Source organism: Rhizomucor pusillus (assembly GCF_041956525.1).
Source record: "Rhizomucor pusillus strain CBS 183.67 unplaced genomic scaffold VTP01scaffold_12, whole genome shotgun sequence".
In the NCBI taxonomy this organism is placed as follows: Eukaryota; Fungi; Mucoromycota; class Mucoromycetes; order Mucorales; family Lichtheimiaceae; genus Rhizomucor; species Rhizomucor pusillus.
Genome location: NW_027192154.1, coordinates 350,595 through 365,585, shown reverse-complemented (window position 1 = coordinate 365,585; position 14,991 = coordinate 350,595). Strand labels below are relative to the sequence as shown.

The following is a 14,991-nucleotide window of genomic DNA, read 5'->3' as shown; positions in this document are numbered from 1 at the left end:
ATATATATATATATATATATATATAAAGTTGTTGAAAATTGTAAGTCCAAATATGACTCTTCGACGTTGCGATTCCGTGGTGTGCCAAAGTCATTACTGCCCATCTGCGGTCGACCAGTACTTAGCTACTTGTACGACGGTGTCAAGGACAAGGTCAAAAATGTGTACATTGTGACAAATGCATACAAGTAAACAAGTCTGCACGATCGCCCCCCTGAAATTTTTACTTATTCCTATTTTCACAATAATAGTTACAAAAATTACGAGCGCTGGGCTGGAGCCCATGGGCTTCCTCGAAACAATGTCTTGAACTGTGGATTCAGGTAGGTTTGCTGTGCTGATATTATATACCGTAAGAGGATCAAAAAGACTAATTAAAATATACCAGCACAGGACCTATTTCAGATATCGCTTTCGTGCAACGTGTTAAGGACGACTGCCGCCGCGATGGAATGGTTATCATGGCCCGTCCTGACATTTTGTATGACCAGCACCAAGATGCCTGGTTCCTGGATCAAGTTCTGTCGCGCAATGGCAACTTTGTTATCTATCATCCTGACAATAATCTTCCTTTGGTCTATGGCATCGCAGGCGATGTGACCGAGGAGAAGAGTGACGAGGATCTAGCGAGTTTTGTTAAGCAAAGACTGGATTGCGAGCAAGTAACATTGGAGCGACCACTGAGCACGTTCGGCTACTTGCAGGACATTTCATTCTCGGAGTATATGGACAAGTGGTCGAAACTATTTTCGCCGTACGTAACTTTTGAGCAACGTGTCACGCGAGAGCCCATCCATGTCAAGGCATATGCTCGTGTCGGGCTCATGGGTAATCCAAGCGATGGATTCTATGGTAAGAGAGAGAGGGAAATTATATATTCGTTAATCACAATTTTATTTATTTATTTATCTGTATTTTACATTGAACAAAAAAAGGCAAGACAATGTCGTTATTGATTTCCAATTTCTGGGCCGAAGCCATACTGGTTCCTCACGATCCTGCGCAAGAAACCGAGTTTGGCAGCATCGTCATCTTGCCCAACCCGGTGGCCGACCCACACCGTTTCACGACCCTCGAGTCGCTTGCTTCGGTCTGCAAGACGGATGGATACGAGAATGGAGACAGACTGTTGCTAGCATGCTGCAAAGTATTCTACTGTTACTGCGAGCAGAACAATATCCCCATCGATACACGGCGAGGATTCCGTGTCTTGTTTGAGACCAACGTGCCTCGACAGGTCGGCCTCGCTGGCTCGTCGGCCATTATCACTGCCTTCTGGAAAGCACTGCTTCGGTTTTACAACGTGACAGAGGAGCAAATTCCGTTGGAACGACAGGCGAGTCTGGTCTTGTCCGTCGAGACCGACGAGCTCGGCATAGCTGCCGGATTGCAGGACAGAGTCATCCAGGCTTACGGAGGACTCGTATACATGGACTTTGACAAGGAATACATGGACAAGCACGGTCACGGCAAATACGAACGACTTGATCCCACTTTGCTGCCTCCGTTGTTCCTCGCGTACGTGGCGAACCCGGAAGACTCTGGAAAGGTACACAGTACTGTCAAACAACGGTTCCTGAATGGCGATCCTGAAGTATGTAACAGTACATCCCAGCGATACACTTTTCTTACATATTCACATTTTGTAATTGAATTCAAAAAAATAGGTTATTGAAGCCATGCGAGGATTCGCTTCGTTTACTGACCGTGCGCGTGAATGCCTTCACGCAAAAGATCATCATGGATTTGCTCAACTAATGACTGCCAACTTTGACTTGCGCCGCAAAGTATACGGAGACGCGGTGGTAGGAGCTACCAATATCCGCATGATTGAGCTCGCACGGCAACATAACTGCGTCGGCAAGTTCCCCGGCAGCGGAGGTGCCGTAGTTGGTATGTGGGATGGAAAGGATGCAGCTACGCGAGAAACGGATTTACGGTCGCTGCGACGAGCGCTGGAAAAGGAAGGCTTTGTGTTTGTAGAAATAACCCCAAAAAGTTTATGAAGGTTGAAAGACCTGTCGAATATTTAGATTAATGCGTGTTGTTTTCATGTACTCTCCATAGAGCTTCCAGTCAGCTTCGTCGTCTACGGAGGAGGATGCTGACAAGTATTCTGGCAATGTATTTTCGATAATCAATGGTACACCTGTTATTATTCAAAATGTCATCACGCGTGTGAGTCAGTGTCAAAAAATGGAGGAGAAATAAGTGTATAGGAAACTTGCCATGGAAACATTTGCGACAAGGCTCTGTCATGACAATCACATCGCCGCTGTGTAGACGAAGAGCAATCGGTTCAACGTCCCGCGTTATTCCGCCGATAAGATATATACAATCGTTACCAAAACTAACACCCCCATAAGTACGCTTGGCAAAAATGAAGGAGCATCGGTTACTTCTTACCTTATAGATACCAGCGGCGCCTGCATATTCAGTTCGCTGCGGTCGACATGTCCCATGAGTGTATCTCGATACTGGTAGTAATTAACGACGCCGGCCTCAGCCTTGAAATCGCTGCCACGATACACGTTCTTCCAATCTCCGTAGCCAATATCTTCCACAGCTGTAACCACCTCGCGCGTAATTTCGGACACGTCGTCCGGCATTGCATAGCGTCTGTCAAAGTGGTAGGTCTTTGTGGGCCAATGATATTGGTATCCAAGCGTCACCCATCGCATCTTGTAAATCAATTTCGACGGCGGTAATTCAGGGACTGTATCTGCTGGAGGTGGGTCTGCCTTTTGCACATTGATTTTCGGATTGAAGTTATCAGCGCATGCTTTTTGTTCTACCGAGTCATCGTCGCATCTCTTGTCTTGTTCCTTTTGCTTGTCGGATTTCTTTGGAATGCAGTAATTCGGGTCGCATTCTCCACGCACTTGCTTTTCATGCAGTTCCCACAGACCCGAGGATGGAACAACGTAGTGTGTATCAAGATTCGATGTATTCGGCGGGCGTGCATAGTCTCGGATGCATCGTCGTATTAGGCGTCGCTGCGCTTCTGGCGAAAATGCATTTGGAATAACAATCAGACCTGCCATCTAAGGGTCAGACACTTTCTACTTCAATGCCCTCTCTTCCTCCATTTGTTTACCTGGTATACTTGTAATTATATATGCTTCTTTACTCGTTTTTCCAAAATGTGACGAACATAGACTATTTTTCAAGCTGGTCTTGACGACTGCAGGGCTCTCTTCTGGCACATTGTTGAGATCGATTACTTTAGAAAAGTCAGGCTCTGGAAATCTCGACTTGAAGTTGCGCTCAGCATCTCGGAATGGGGTCTGATTCACATATGATTCTTTCTTGAGCTTCTTCTGCTCTGCGACAGCCTTCTTTTGTCTTTCTTGAATCTTCTGCTGTCTTCGGGACAGTGCTGGCATGGTTTCTTTCTTCAAGTTCGGAAAGAACAGCTCTTCATCACTCCGCCACATTCACATATTCGATGTTGTATTAACAAGGACTTTTTAATAGCTGACACAGAAGGATCAGATTGCTTCACGGAGGACTAGTTAGGAGAAGGATCATTTGGTATCGGTGACTGACTAGGTGCATGGATGTAGTAACTGTAGAAAGCAAACTTGAGTAGCAATGCAAAGCCTGCATGCGCACCCAAGATGGCCAGAAGAATAATGCGAGACGTCTTGGCATCTGCTCTAGATATGACAATGTATAGATTCTTGACAAGGAAATATGCTAGTGGGTGTTCAGGGCTCTGTAAGTCGATCTACCGCGAAGCAATTGCCTTTAATTTTCCTCACCTGTCAGACCAAAAGCAATGCCAACAAACACCCAACGTGCAATGTCGATCGGGATAATGCACAAAAGCTTATTAATTTGATAACAAAAATGATTAGAATATTTTTCTGGCCAACAACACCACTTTAAAATTTGCATACCGAGACAGGCACCCATGTCGTCATTGCATAGCCATAGTAATCTACGATTTCTAAAATACTCGGTTGGCATCCATAGTACTTGGTCGCAGCCCAGACGATTACTGGGCACAAGAACGAATACAGATATACGACGACAAGCGCGAAGCTCAAGAGTCGAAAATCATAAACGTATTCCTCATTGTTGATGTATGCTACCACCGATCCAGCAAGTGACGAGCAGACATAAAGCGCAAAAATGACTGTTGTGGAGATCCAGAATGGACCGTAGAGATCAGGCTGGTTGTTGAGCGTGTCGTTTGCAAAGTCACCCACAGGGTACAATGTCTTTAGACACCGTTCAACCACCTGAGATGTATCAACGTCGAAGAATCGTGCATAATACTCCACAGACCATATCGGTTTGTTGGATCCGCCAGCACTGTTGCGAGGTTGTGTAGAGTCGAAAAAGGTGCTGGGGCCGCTTCCGGCTGGAGGGGGAGGAGGAGCGTGTGCACCTACGTATCAATATATCGTCAACTATCCGCTCGTTCTGGTGTGTTGCCAACATTGCGTGCTACCTGCGAATTTGTTCCCTAAATTGCTGGAAAAGTCTTAAAGTGATATGTCAGTTGAATACACCAATGCAGACTAGCTGTTAGTGTACCTTGGAATTCCAGGCCATCGCTTTCGACCGTCGCGGGCTACGTGTAAAGTCAATGAGAGCTCCATACTTTGAGTGGTTGGTCTTATGGTATACCTGGTTGTATTGGCCCTCGTCCATATCGACAAGGACATTGTACTGGTTCTTGCTGGACATGGTTGTATGCAACACAACACTCAGCGGGTTACAAAAGGATGATGGTGATGATGGTGCCAAGCGTGTTGAGCCCGCTCAGCGGAGAAGGACAGAACAAGCCTAAAGCTCGCGCGGGGATGAAAACTCATGCCAGAGCCAACAGCACGGGTTCGCTTTCGTTAAAGGCATTCTTTTGCGAGAATACACGTTTCCTCTTCTCACAACTGAATGCTTCTGCCGATTGCCCGTATTATTGGGAATATAGACTTTCGGCATCTACCTATTAAACGGCAGTAAGTTTTGTGCAAGGCAAGGATCATGCGATGACTACGTAATTATGCAAGCGCTGATCTGGCGTGTAAAGCCTTGGAATTACAGTTATTACGCAACATTTACAACGTTTTTGCAATCATACACCTCCCCTGAGAGCATCTTGTGTGCGATCTGTAACAACAACGACATTTACGATGCCTTCCATCGACAACTCAAACTCTACCAACGACTGGGAGCTCTCTAGCAACGGCGCATACTGGACCTTTACACGTCCACTAGAAAAATCCGACAATGATGATCGACATTATCGATTGATAAAACTTGCCAGCAACGACCTGCAAGTCTTGCTCGTGCATGATAATGACACGGATAAAGCGAGTGCAGCTCTTGATGTCCACGTTGGTCATCTGAGCGATCCTGTAAGTATACCATGCTGCTGTTCCCACGGGATTTTTCCTTCTTGTGTTCTTTTTCGGTGGAGGAGATGCTAGATCAGTTGTTGCAAAGTTTAAACTGATAAGCATGGACCATATGATGTAATGTGTGTGAATGCTCTGGTAGTGGTTGCACACACGCATTACATTTGGCAAAACGTGGGGAGCAAGGGGAAGCACATGGTGCACCGGATGCTAAACGTATGGTTTTGCTTGTGCAGGATAATCTGCAAGGCCTCGCGCATTTTTGTGAACACTTATTATTTATGGGCACCGAAAAATATCCCAAGGAGAATGATTACAACCAATATCTAGCCGAGCACTCGGGCTTCTCGAATGCCTTTACCGGTGTAGAAAACACCAACTACTACTTTGAAGTCGGTCATGAATATCTAGAAGGAGCCCTAGATCGCTTCGCCCAATTTTTCATCGCGCCCCTATTTTCGGCCAGCTGTACGGAACGCGAACTCAAGGCAGTTGATTCAGGTAAATTTGCATATGATCGCAGACCTACTTATATTGATGCATCATCTAGAACACAAGAAAAACCGGCAGCAGGACAGCTGGCGTATGTTTCAACTAGAAAAGTCGTTGAGCAACCCCAACCATCCATACTGTCACTTCGGTACGGGTAATTTGGAGACGTTGTACGACAACCCCCAAAAGGACGGGCTCGATATCCGCGATGAACTCTTAAAGTTTCATGATTCGTATTACTCGGCAAACATTATGAAACTCTGTGTTCTCGGAAGAGGTGGGTCCAGCGATGCTTCCCTCCGAAACGCAGCACTCACGCATGGTACTACATACTTATAGAATCATTGGATCAATTGACGGAATGGGTTGTAACCAAGTTCAACGATGTCCGGAATAAAAACATCGAGCCTCCAAGGTTTGAAGGGCATCCATTGACTGAAAAAGAGCTGATGGTGGGTTTGATAAGCATATTACAAAACTGTTAGGTTACGAATCTGACGGAAAAGTGCAGAAACAAATCTTCATCAAGCCTGTAAAGGATGTGCGGTCTCTAGAAATGACTTTCCCATTCCCGGATCAGCGTCCTTTATATGCTGTTCAGGTACGTAATTGGTGTTCCCTTCCGGATTAACGACTAATCTGGGAGCATTTCCAGCCGGGACGCTATATCTCCCATTTGATCGGTCACGAGGGAAGCGGATCAATTTTATCGCTTCTGAAAAAGTATGGATGGGCGAATTACTTGCAAGTTGGAACCATCCATGGAGGCATCGGTTTCGAATTTCTTCGCATTAGCATCGACTTGACAGAGGACGGTCTCAGTAAGTTGCATATTGCATATTGAAAAACGAATTCCGATCTGAAACTCTATTTTTAGAGCATTACGAGGATGTGGTGCGATGCGTGTTCCAATACATTGAACTTTTGAAGAAGACAGGAGTCCAGGAATCCACCTTCGGTGAAGTCCAATCTTTGGCATCGCTTGCTTTCCGCTTCAAGGAAAAGTATCCACCTTCTCAGTACACGTCTAGGCTCGCCGGGTTAATGCAGCACGGATATCCGCCACAGTTCGTTCTCAGCGGGCCTAGCTTGATTAGAGAATACAATCCAGATCTCATCAACAAGAATCTAAGCTGCCTTCGACCCGACAACTTCCGAATTATGGTTGCAAGCCGAGAAGCGCCTAACGGCATCCAGTTTACTAAGAAGGAAAGATGGTATGACACCGAATTCGAAGTGCTGGATTTCAGCAGTAACATGCAGCAGGTAACGCTTCAGCAGCGCTGCAGTCTCAGGGGGTCCGTGATGAAACTGTATCTCACATTCTGTGCAACATCGCATTAGGCCTTAAAAAATTTGGAGCTCAATGACGCCCTGCATCTTCCGGGGCCCAACGATTTTATTCCAACGAATTTTGAGACTCACAAGAGAGAGGTGAAGCAGCCTGCTAAGCGACCTAATCTGCTAGTTAACAATGCAAAACTCCGGCTGTGGCACAAGAAAGACGATACGTTCTGGGTGCCGAGAGCGAACGTTTGGATACTCTTCCGCAACCCTCTTGCATATGCAACGCCGTCCAACTGCGTAAAGACTCGGTGAGTATATGTAAAACGAGTATACCACTGTCCGATATCTGACAAACAGTTATAGGTTGTACACGGATCTGCTAAAAGATTCACTCAACGAATACGCATACGACGCAGAAGTGGCCGGATTGAGCTACAATGTAGAGAATCAGTTGGAAGGAATGCTGGTATGTTACTAAGAGAGCAAGATCGTGTTTTTTATAAAATTCACTTAAAGTAACTCTATTTTGGTTTAGCTCGCCATTGGTGGTTACAATGATAAACTATCGGTGTTGTTGGAAAAGGTTATCCAGAAGATGCGGGATCTCCAGGTCGAGCCTGAACGATTCAAGTTATTGAAAGACCAGGTACTTTCTAGCAAGTCTGAACATTGTGATATGGATAGAATTAACGAAAAGCGACATTACAGCTTCGTCGTTCTTACAAGAACTTCTCACTGGAGCCGCCCTACCAGCATGCTCTCTACTATCTGTCCTACTTTACTCAGGACAAGATGTGGACCAACGCCGAGAAACTCCAGGAACTCGATACTATCACTGCTGAAGATATCCAAGCGTTCTATCCCACCATTCTGTCGCATTTGCACTTGGAAGCGCTTGTACACGGCAATGTCGTACAAGAAGAAGCAGAATCGATGATGCAGACTGTGCTAGATATTTTGAAGCCAAAAGAGCTGCTGCCGAGCCAGATTGTGGGACACCGAAGCATCATCTTGCCCGAGGGATCAAAGTGGGCTTATCAGCGAAAAGTTGAAGATCCTCACAACGTGAATTCAGGCATAGAGTATTTGGTCCAAGTCGGCAATGTCACCCAAACAGCTTTGCGCGCCCGTCTGAGTCTGTTGGCTCAGATCGCCCAAGAACCATGCTTTGACCAACTGCGCACCAAGGAGCAGCTAGGCTACCTCGTTTTCAGCGGTGTAAGAAAGCAAACTGGATCGATGGGCATGCGTTTCATTGTGCAAAGCGAGCGTGATACCGTATATCTGGAAAATCGCATCGAGGACTTTTTGTGCAAATTGCGTTCAATCATTGCCAATATGACCGAGGAAGAATATAAGGCCCAGGTACAATCTCTTATTTTCAAGAAGCTGGAAAAGGATAAGAATCTTGGTCAAGAAGGTGGCAAGTACTGGACACACATTCATTCCGGCTACTATGAGTTTGATCAAGGTAATTTACATACGGTTTGCTTGCAAAACCGTCTCGAGGTCACTAACTTAGATCAATCAATTTAGTGGACAAGGATGTCGAAGAGCTCCGCAAGATCTCAAAGCCATCGTTGCTTGAATTTTTCGACGAATACATCGATCCAGCATCTAAAAAGGCGCGCAAGATTTCGGTCCACATCCAATCACAAAAGACACCTGTGGTTGCGCCGAAGTACAAGGTCAACATTGAATCACTGCATACTTGTTTGGTATCTCAAGGCGTGACACGTCTGAGCATCGATGACTTGAGAGCCGCGGTTGAAAAAGGCGATGCAGGCGAAGCATCTATTGAATCTATTCTCCGTGAAATGTTGATAGACGAAACTAAGGGTGATGAAGAGGAAATTGAGTCGCTCATGTCCAAGTTGGCAGCGGCCATGGGCATGTTGGAAACTGTAGGCAACGGCAACGGCGCAGTTAACGGTACATTTATCACCGTCGACAGCAAGAAGACAGCACGCAGATTATCAGTGCCGGACAGCGATTCTGTCTCGACGGAAAGTGGACCGCAGACTCCAGTCAGGGACCACAGCCGCCTTCCTGAAGGAAATGTTGTTATCACTGATCCTGTGGATTTCAAGAGTAGAATGGAATTAAGTCCTGCGGCCGTGCCGCTGATCGACTTTACAAAATAAATTAATCCTTTGCTTTTGTTGTGTCTCTTTTGTTAAATCCTCTCTTTTTCTCGTTGCTTTCACCAACAGTTATTATTTCATGTGGAATAAATATGCATCATTTTTATTCTTCAAGTAAATTACATGCTCGTATAGAAAGATGCGAAGAAGTCTAAGGCGTGTGGAGGGAAGAGGAGGGGGATATTATTATGAATGGTGGACTAGAGGTACGTATTCAGGGTTGTACATGGAATCAGCGACAATATCCTTGAGCAGTTCTCCTTCCCTGAGTCTTGCTCTGGCGACGCCTTGCTCGAATGCGACTTCGCAGACGCGTGTTCCGACCTTTCTGGCAACAGTTCTCAAGTGCGACACGCCGGGGAACAGTATACCTTCTTTGAGCTGAGCGGGGGTTGCCATGTCAGCAATGGTACGTGCGGTCTCGAGGAACATTTCAGGAGTGACCTTGCTGGCGCCAGAGACGACAACACCGAGACCCAAACCCTGATGATACAATGGTTAATAACAATAGGATGTAAAAAAGGGCAGCAGCGCAAAGAAACTTACAGGGAAGCTGTAAGAGTTGTTGCACTGGTTGGTACGTCCGATCTTGCCGTTTGGCAGCTGTACGTCCTTGAAGGGACTTCCGGACGCAAAGATAGCGCGACCGTCAGTCCACTTGAAAGCCTGCTCAGCAGTGCACTCTGCGTGGCTGTCAGGGTTGCTGAGAGGGAAGATGACGGGGCGCTCCTGGTACTGTGCCATGGTGCGGATAGCCTGTTCGGTAAAGACTCCCTGGATACCAGTCAAGCCAAGGATGACGGTAGGTTTGACTTCCTCTACGACCTGCTCGAGTGACATGCGGTCGGGAAGATCTGGCTTGACATAGTTGAGCTGTCGTTCATCCAGCGAGCCGTTGGGTCTATCAGGGCCCTGGACGATTCTGTGCGGATCCTTGGCGGCAACGGCTGCGTTGCCAAGGAGACCGTGTTGATCCAGCATGTAGATGCGACGATAAGCATCGTGGCGAGACTGGACCCGGCCCTGTGCTACCATGCAGTCAATGATGCCTTCGCAGACGCCGACACCTGCAGAGCCTGCACCGACACAAACGATGCGTTCGTCTGCCAAGTCTTCTTGAGTTTTGCCTCGCGCTTTCAGTGATGCAAGGATACCGGCCAACGTAATTGCGGATGTAGACTGGATATCATCATTGAAACATGTAATGCGATCGCGATCTAGAATAAAAATGTCAGTATTTACACACCACATGATTTATATTGCAAAAACAAGAATGATAATACTTGCATTTGTTTAGTAAATTGTATGCGTGAGGATGCTTGAAATCTTCAAATTGAATTAATGCATCTATGAAAGACAATTAGAATCAATGGCTCGTCGTTGTCAACATCAAGAAGAAACATACTTGGCCAGCGAGACATGATGGCGGTAACCCATTCTTCGACGAACGAATAATACTCCTCTCCTTCTAAGCGGGGATGGCCCATGCCAAGGTACAGAGGATCATTCAACAATTCCTCGTTGTTCGTGCCGACGTCCAAAACGACAGGTAGCACAGCTCTCGGTCGAATACCGCCCGCGGCAACGTACTAACAGGAGAAACAAGTTTGTGAGACACAGATCGAACCACCCCCGTGATCTGCGCAACAGGCAACAGCAACTTACCAGACTGAGTTTACCAATGGGGATCTGTGCATCCGTGCAGTCAGTTGTCTAAAGCTCCTTACTTTTTGCCACCGTATTTGTTTTCATACCTGCATACCGTTGGCGCCCAAGTCGCCGAGACCCAGCACTCTTGAACCGTCAGTGACGACAATAACGTCGACTTCATCGTGAGGCCAGTTGTACACCATGGCCGACATGTTGCCGCGATCTTGGCTTGAAAAGTACATGCCTCTAGGGCGGCGGTATATACTGTGCGACTTTTGAGACGCGAGACCCACTTATATCATGTCAACACACAGATAAGCCTACACCAGATCTTCATCTTTCACATTACCTGTAGGCGTATAAATGATACCCGACAGTTCCTCGAGATGCTCGATAATCAACTTGTAGAACAGCGTCTCATTTCGATCTTGCAAGGAGCTCAGAAAGATAAACTTTGCGAGCGCCGTTTCGCATGCATCCAAATTTCGTTTTACTCGGAGTAGTTGCTTCTCCATTTCTTGGCAACGAGGAGGAACGAGACCACGGATAGCCAGACGTTCTCTCTCATCAATGGTGAATGCCGTGCCTGTATTGTGCGGGGAGATGATAGGGCAGATAAGTATAAATACGTAAAAAGGCTTGTTTTCCTTCTTTTGTCAGGCTTGTGTCCTTTTCGCCTTCCTACTACCTTTTGAGAGCAACGGATCGTGGAGAACGTTCACACCACGCCATGGAGTAACGTGGACGGTCTTGTCCTTGATTGGATCGTGATGGATACTGAACTGACGGCTCAGGACAGCGGCTGCCCTGGCCTTTTTGGTGTGTGCTAGAAAATTTCGGGAAAGCATGGGGGAAAAAGGGTATAACGAGTCTCTGAAATTATAAGACCCTCTCCGCGGATCGGCGCTGTGCGGAGTAACGCCCTCAGCACAGGGTGCACGGTTTCCTTTTTTTCAAGGTAACGTTTTACGGGGGGCAAGTGCAGCCGAGTACGCCCGTTAATAGAACAACAACTACTGGAGTCGCTCAAAGGTATTCTTTATTAAGTGATATACCTGCCGCGCAACATGTGCTCGTCTAGTCACAGGAATGAAAGCTATATTTGTGAACGAATACAGGTGATGTGTGTGTCCTCATGCCGAGTGATCTGGGCACGTTCATATCAGGATGGACAACTAAAAAGGCAGAAAGTTTGTCATCAACGAACTCCTTGCTGCTACAAGGCATCGTTGCTACGCAGTGGATCATTCCGTCTATTCGTCTACATTAGCTATGCTGGTTTTCACACTATGTCTCTTTCTCTCTCTCTCTCTCTTCTTTTTCTCGCTGCTCCTGTTTCGTGTCAGATCTCAGAGTCTAAGAACAGTATCCATACACATTGGAAGGATTAAACTTGAGTCATTGAATGCATTGGGGCCTATTGGCAGATTTGAATAGCCGCCACTTGAGTGTCGTGTCTGAATCGGGAAATGGGCTTGATTTAGCAGCAGCATTCGTCGCGAACAAGAATTACGACATGGATCACAGGTACTCTGTGTGTTTAAATAACAGCAGGCGCGAGCTTATTTGTTGAACGATGGAGTCATCGGATCTTTGATCTGTGGTTATATATTAATCTTATCCACTATCAACTGTCATTCTTACATCAGCTTCCCAAACTTTTAAGTTTCAAGGCTGGAAAGGTCATGGCTCTACCTAAAACTTCCATTCAACTAACACGAAAAAATCTCCATAGAAACAAGTTCATCCGCGGAGGAATTGACATTTAAAAAACACTATACAAGCGCTTTGAAACCAGATCATCGGCTTGAATTCCAAATGTGGAGGACCCTGTCAGGGCAAAACTTTATGCCATCAATCACTCCCGACGCCGCTCAAATTGAGCCCACACACCGTATCTAGGCTTGGTCGTAAGCACAACCTTTGTTTCTATCCTGTTGCCAGGTTTCAGCGTGCACTTGAATTCATTGACGGTGCATGCAATGACAGTGCGCAGTTCGAGGATGGCCAAGTTCTTGCCCAAGCAGGAATGCTGGCCGAGCGTAAAGGAGAGTTCGGGGAACGTGTGCTGGTCGTTAAAGCTGTTCTCCAACCACCGCGTTGGGTCGAACTTGTCAGGATCCGGAAACACTCTGGGGTTCATTTGAAGACCCCGCAGATTGCACCAGATCTCAGCTCCAGCCGGTACAATGGTTCCATCCACTGGCGTATCTTTGTTGACGTGCACAGGGATAAAAACAACCGCCGGGTATTTGCGCATGGTTTCTCGGTAGACTGCTGTTAGGTATGGTATCTTGGCCAGCTTTTCGTGTGTGATTGTGCTGGGATCGACGGGAGGCGGGCCCAAGACGTCTCTGACTTGGCGGAACAGCTCTTCCTGCACGTCAGGGTTCCGTGCCAGCTCTGAAAAGCAGAATGCCAACGTATGCGCCGTTGTATCGTATCCTGCAAACGTCAGCGTCAAAAGATCATTGAGTAAATCGACCCTGTCTGGATTGTATTGTCCGCTAGCGTAGGCACACACGGCTACTGATTTGTACGTTGGATCGCTTTCGTGATAATCTTCGAGTGCGCGCTCGAGGGAGTCCCGGATAAAGTTCATCAAGAGATCCCGGGACGGCTTGTAGACTCTCTGCGCCCAGTCTGTTTTGTTTAGTCCAAACGGTAACCACGCTTCCACTGATTGAAAACCAAGACCCAGTTTGTGATGTTCGTGCTACCATGAGAGGATTGGCAAACCTTGTTACATCATGTCCCCCCATTTGGTATGGTTTACCTTCAAATTCGTCCGGCCTCCCACCAAATCATAATTCAAGTCGCTTGTGCCATATAAATAGTAGTTGATAACATCCATGGTCAGGTCCTGGAACATCTCGTCGAGTTCAATTGCTGTGCCTTGATCCGCGTGCTTCCTGAACGTCTGCAACAATGTTTGCGTGCGCTTCAATACGTAAGGTTGTAGATTAGGAACGAGTTGACGTGGTTGGAAAGGTGGAAGTAATACATGTCGACGCCAGCGCCATTCCTATTTTTCCAAAGAAATCAGCGATCTTTGCCTTTTTTTACCACATTCTTGTGTTGCATACTTCTCCAACAGTGTTGTTTAGGTTCGCACCTCCAAAAACCAAGTTCTGGATGAATCTGATCAAATCACCGCGTTGGACCTTTGGGATTTCCTTGCCAGTAGCACGTTGCCCGTCTACCAGCACATCCTTGATTCCTTGCAGAGTATTGACCAGAACGAGCGGAGTCCCCATGATTGACCAGCAAACACTGATAGGCGTCTGTTCCGGGTCCTGGCCGACTTTGATGAGAAACTCTGAAAGACGGTCTGTCTCCTCGCTATCGTCCGGCGGAGGCACCAATCCAAAGTATTTTAGCCAGAAATTGTCGGCGGGCGCGACGGGTGTGTTGGCAATTGGCGAACAGTATCGACGGTAAAAGTAGCGTAACGCGAGGCTGACTGGCAGAGCAGCCGGTAACAGTAATGCAAGTGCGTACGAGTTCATTGCTATTGCTTGGTAAACATATTCCTTTTTTTTTTCTTTCTTGTTCTCACTATTTAAAAGATGCTGCTCATGTTGTGGCACCCCTTTTGCTCTATTCATGTGATAGAGCCAATCAGAGCTCTCGAAACAAGCAGAAATGGGAACCAACTTGCGTTTTGCCCACGGCATTGATCCTTTTACAGATACATCGCTCTTCCTTGCTGTATTGTTCTAGATGCAGGTACATATTCATTGTTAATTCATACTTCATGATGCAAAGAGTGTAAATTATTCTAGAATCAAATTCTGCGTCCATCATGGAGCCATTTATATTCCTGCGTCAAATTTTCGTATGATAATAGATAACACGCATGTCAAATAGCTCTTGATACCTCTCAATGAAGTGTTAACGCAGAAAAGGAGTATGCGTTGCTGCAAAACTGCTGAATTTGCGATTAAGCAATTGAATGACCAGCAACAAATTTCACGGCTGCGATAGTCACGAGCTACTGGAAATTAATTCAGCAGAATAAACGGCCAAGGACGCAATGCATCATACAA

The 14,991-nt window shown here is 46.5% G+C and overlaps 6 protein-coding genes across 6 annotated transcripts in view; 2 read left to right on the top strand and 4 right to left on the bottom strand.

Annotated features, from left to right (window-relative positions):
* Positions 1–1,989, top strand: part of VTP01DRAFT_2102 (uncharacterized protein) — a gene marked incomplete at both ends in the record, with an annotated part of 2,539 nt that extends 550 nt beyond the window's left edge. The window contains 6 exons of the mRNA XM_069380527.1: positions 46–188; positions 252–323; positions 389–852; positions 936–1,594; positions 1,668–1,889; positions 1,984–1,989. Coding sequence (XP_069237605.1) covers positions 46–188; positions 252–323; positions 389–852; positions 936–1,594; positions 1,668–1,889; positions 1,984–1,989 — 1,566 coding nt within the window. The remainder of the gene's footprint in view (positions 1–45; positions 189–251; positions 324–388; positions 853–935; positions 1,595–1,667; positions 1,890–1,983) is intronic.
* An 11-nt stretch (positions 1,990–2,000) lies between these two features.
* VTP01DRAFT_2101 (uncharacterized protein) lies at positions 2,001–3,437 on the bottom strand (the record flags this gene model as incomplete). Its single annotated transcript, XM_069380526.1, has 4 exons — positions 2,001–2,149; positions 2,229–2,350; positions 2,407–3,037; positions 3,098–3,437. The coding sequence occupies 4 exons, from the start codon at positions 3,435–3,437 to the stop codon at positions 2,001–2,003; spliced, it is 1,242 nt and encodes a 413-aa protein (XP_069237604.1).
* Positions 3,438–3,511: 74 nt separating this feature from the next.
* On the bottom strand, positions 3,512–4,698 carry VTP01DRAFT_2100 (uncharacterized protein; the record flags this gene model as incomplete). Its single annotated transcript, XM_069380525.1, has 6 exons — positions 3,512–3,699; positions 3,765–3,831; positions 3,903–4,396; positions 4,460–4,492; positions 4,546–4,582; positions 4,639–4,698. 6 exons carry the CDS (start codon positions 4,696–4,698, stop codon positions 3,512–3,514), a joined length of 879 nt encoding a protein of 292 aa, XP_069237603.1.
* A 446-nt stretch (positions 4,699–5,144) lies between these two features.
* VTP01DRAFT_2099 (uncharacterized protein) lies at positions 5,145–9,292 on the top strand (the record flags this gene model as incomplete). The annotated part of the gene is made up of 12 exons (XM_069380522.1): positions 5,145–5,369; positions 5,606–5,870; positions 5,920–6,138; positions 6,201–6,313; positions 6,373–6,462; positions 6,517–6,682; positions 6,739–7,127; positions 7,206–7,456; positions 7,512–7,614; positions 7,684–7,794; positions 7,857–8,619; positions 8,685–9,292. 12 exons carry the CDS (start codon positions 5,145–5,147, stop codon positions 9,290–9,292), a joined length of 3,303 nt encoding a protein of 1,100 aa, XP_069237602.1.
* A 186-nt stretch (positions 9,293–9,478) lies between these two features.
* On the bottom strand, positions 9,479–11,790 carry VTP01DRAFT_2098 (uncharacterized protein; the record flags this gene model as incomplete). The annotated part of the gene is made up of 8 exons (XM_069380521.1): positions 9,479–9,775; positions 9,839–10,509; positions 10,580–10,639; positions 10,698–10,881; positions 10,958–10,981; positions 11,047–11,234; positions 11,292–11,528; positions 11,631–11,790. 8 exons carry the CDS (start codon positions 11,788–11,790, stop codon positions 9,479–9,481), a joined length of 1,821 nt encoding a protein of 606 aa, XP_069237601.1.
* Positions 11,791–12,800: 1,010 nt separating this feature from the next.
* VTP01DRAFT_2097 (uncharacterized protein) lies at positions 12,801–14,451 on the bottom strand (the record flags this gene model as incomplete). Its single annotated transcript, XM_069380520.1, has 3 exons — positions 12,801–13,658; positions 13,719–13,967; positions 14,029–14,451. 3 exons carry the CDS (start codon positions 14,449–14,451, stop codon positions 12,801–12,803), a joined length of 1,530 nt encoding a protein of 509 aa, XP_069237600.1.
* Between the last annotated feature and the right edge of the window lie 540 nt (positions 14,452–14,991).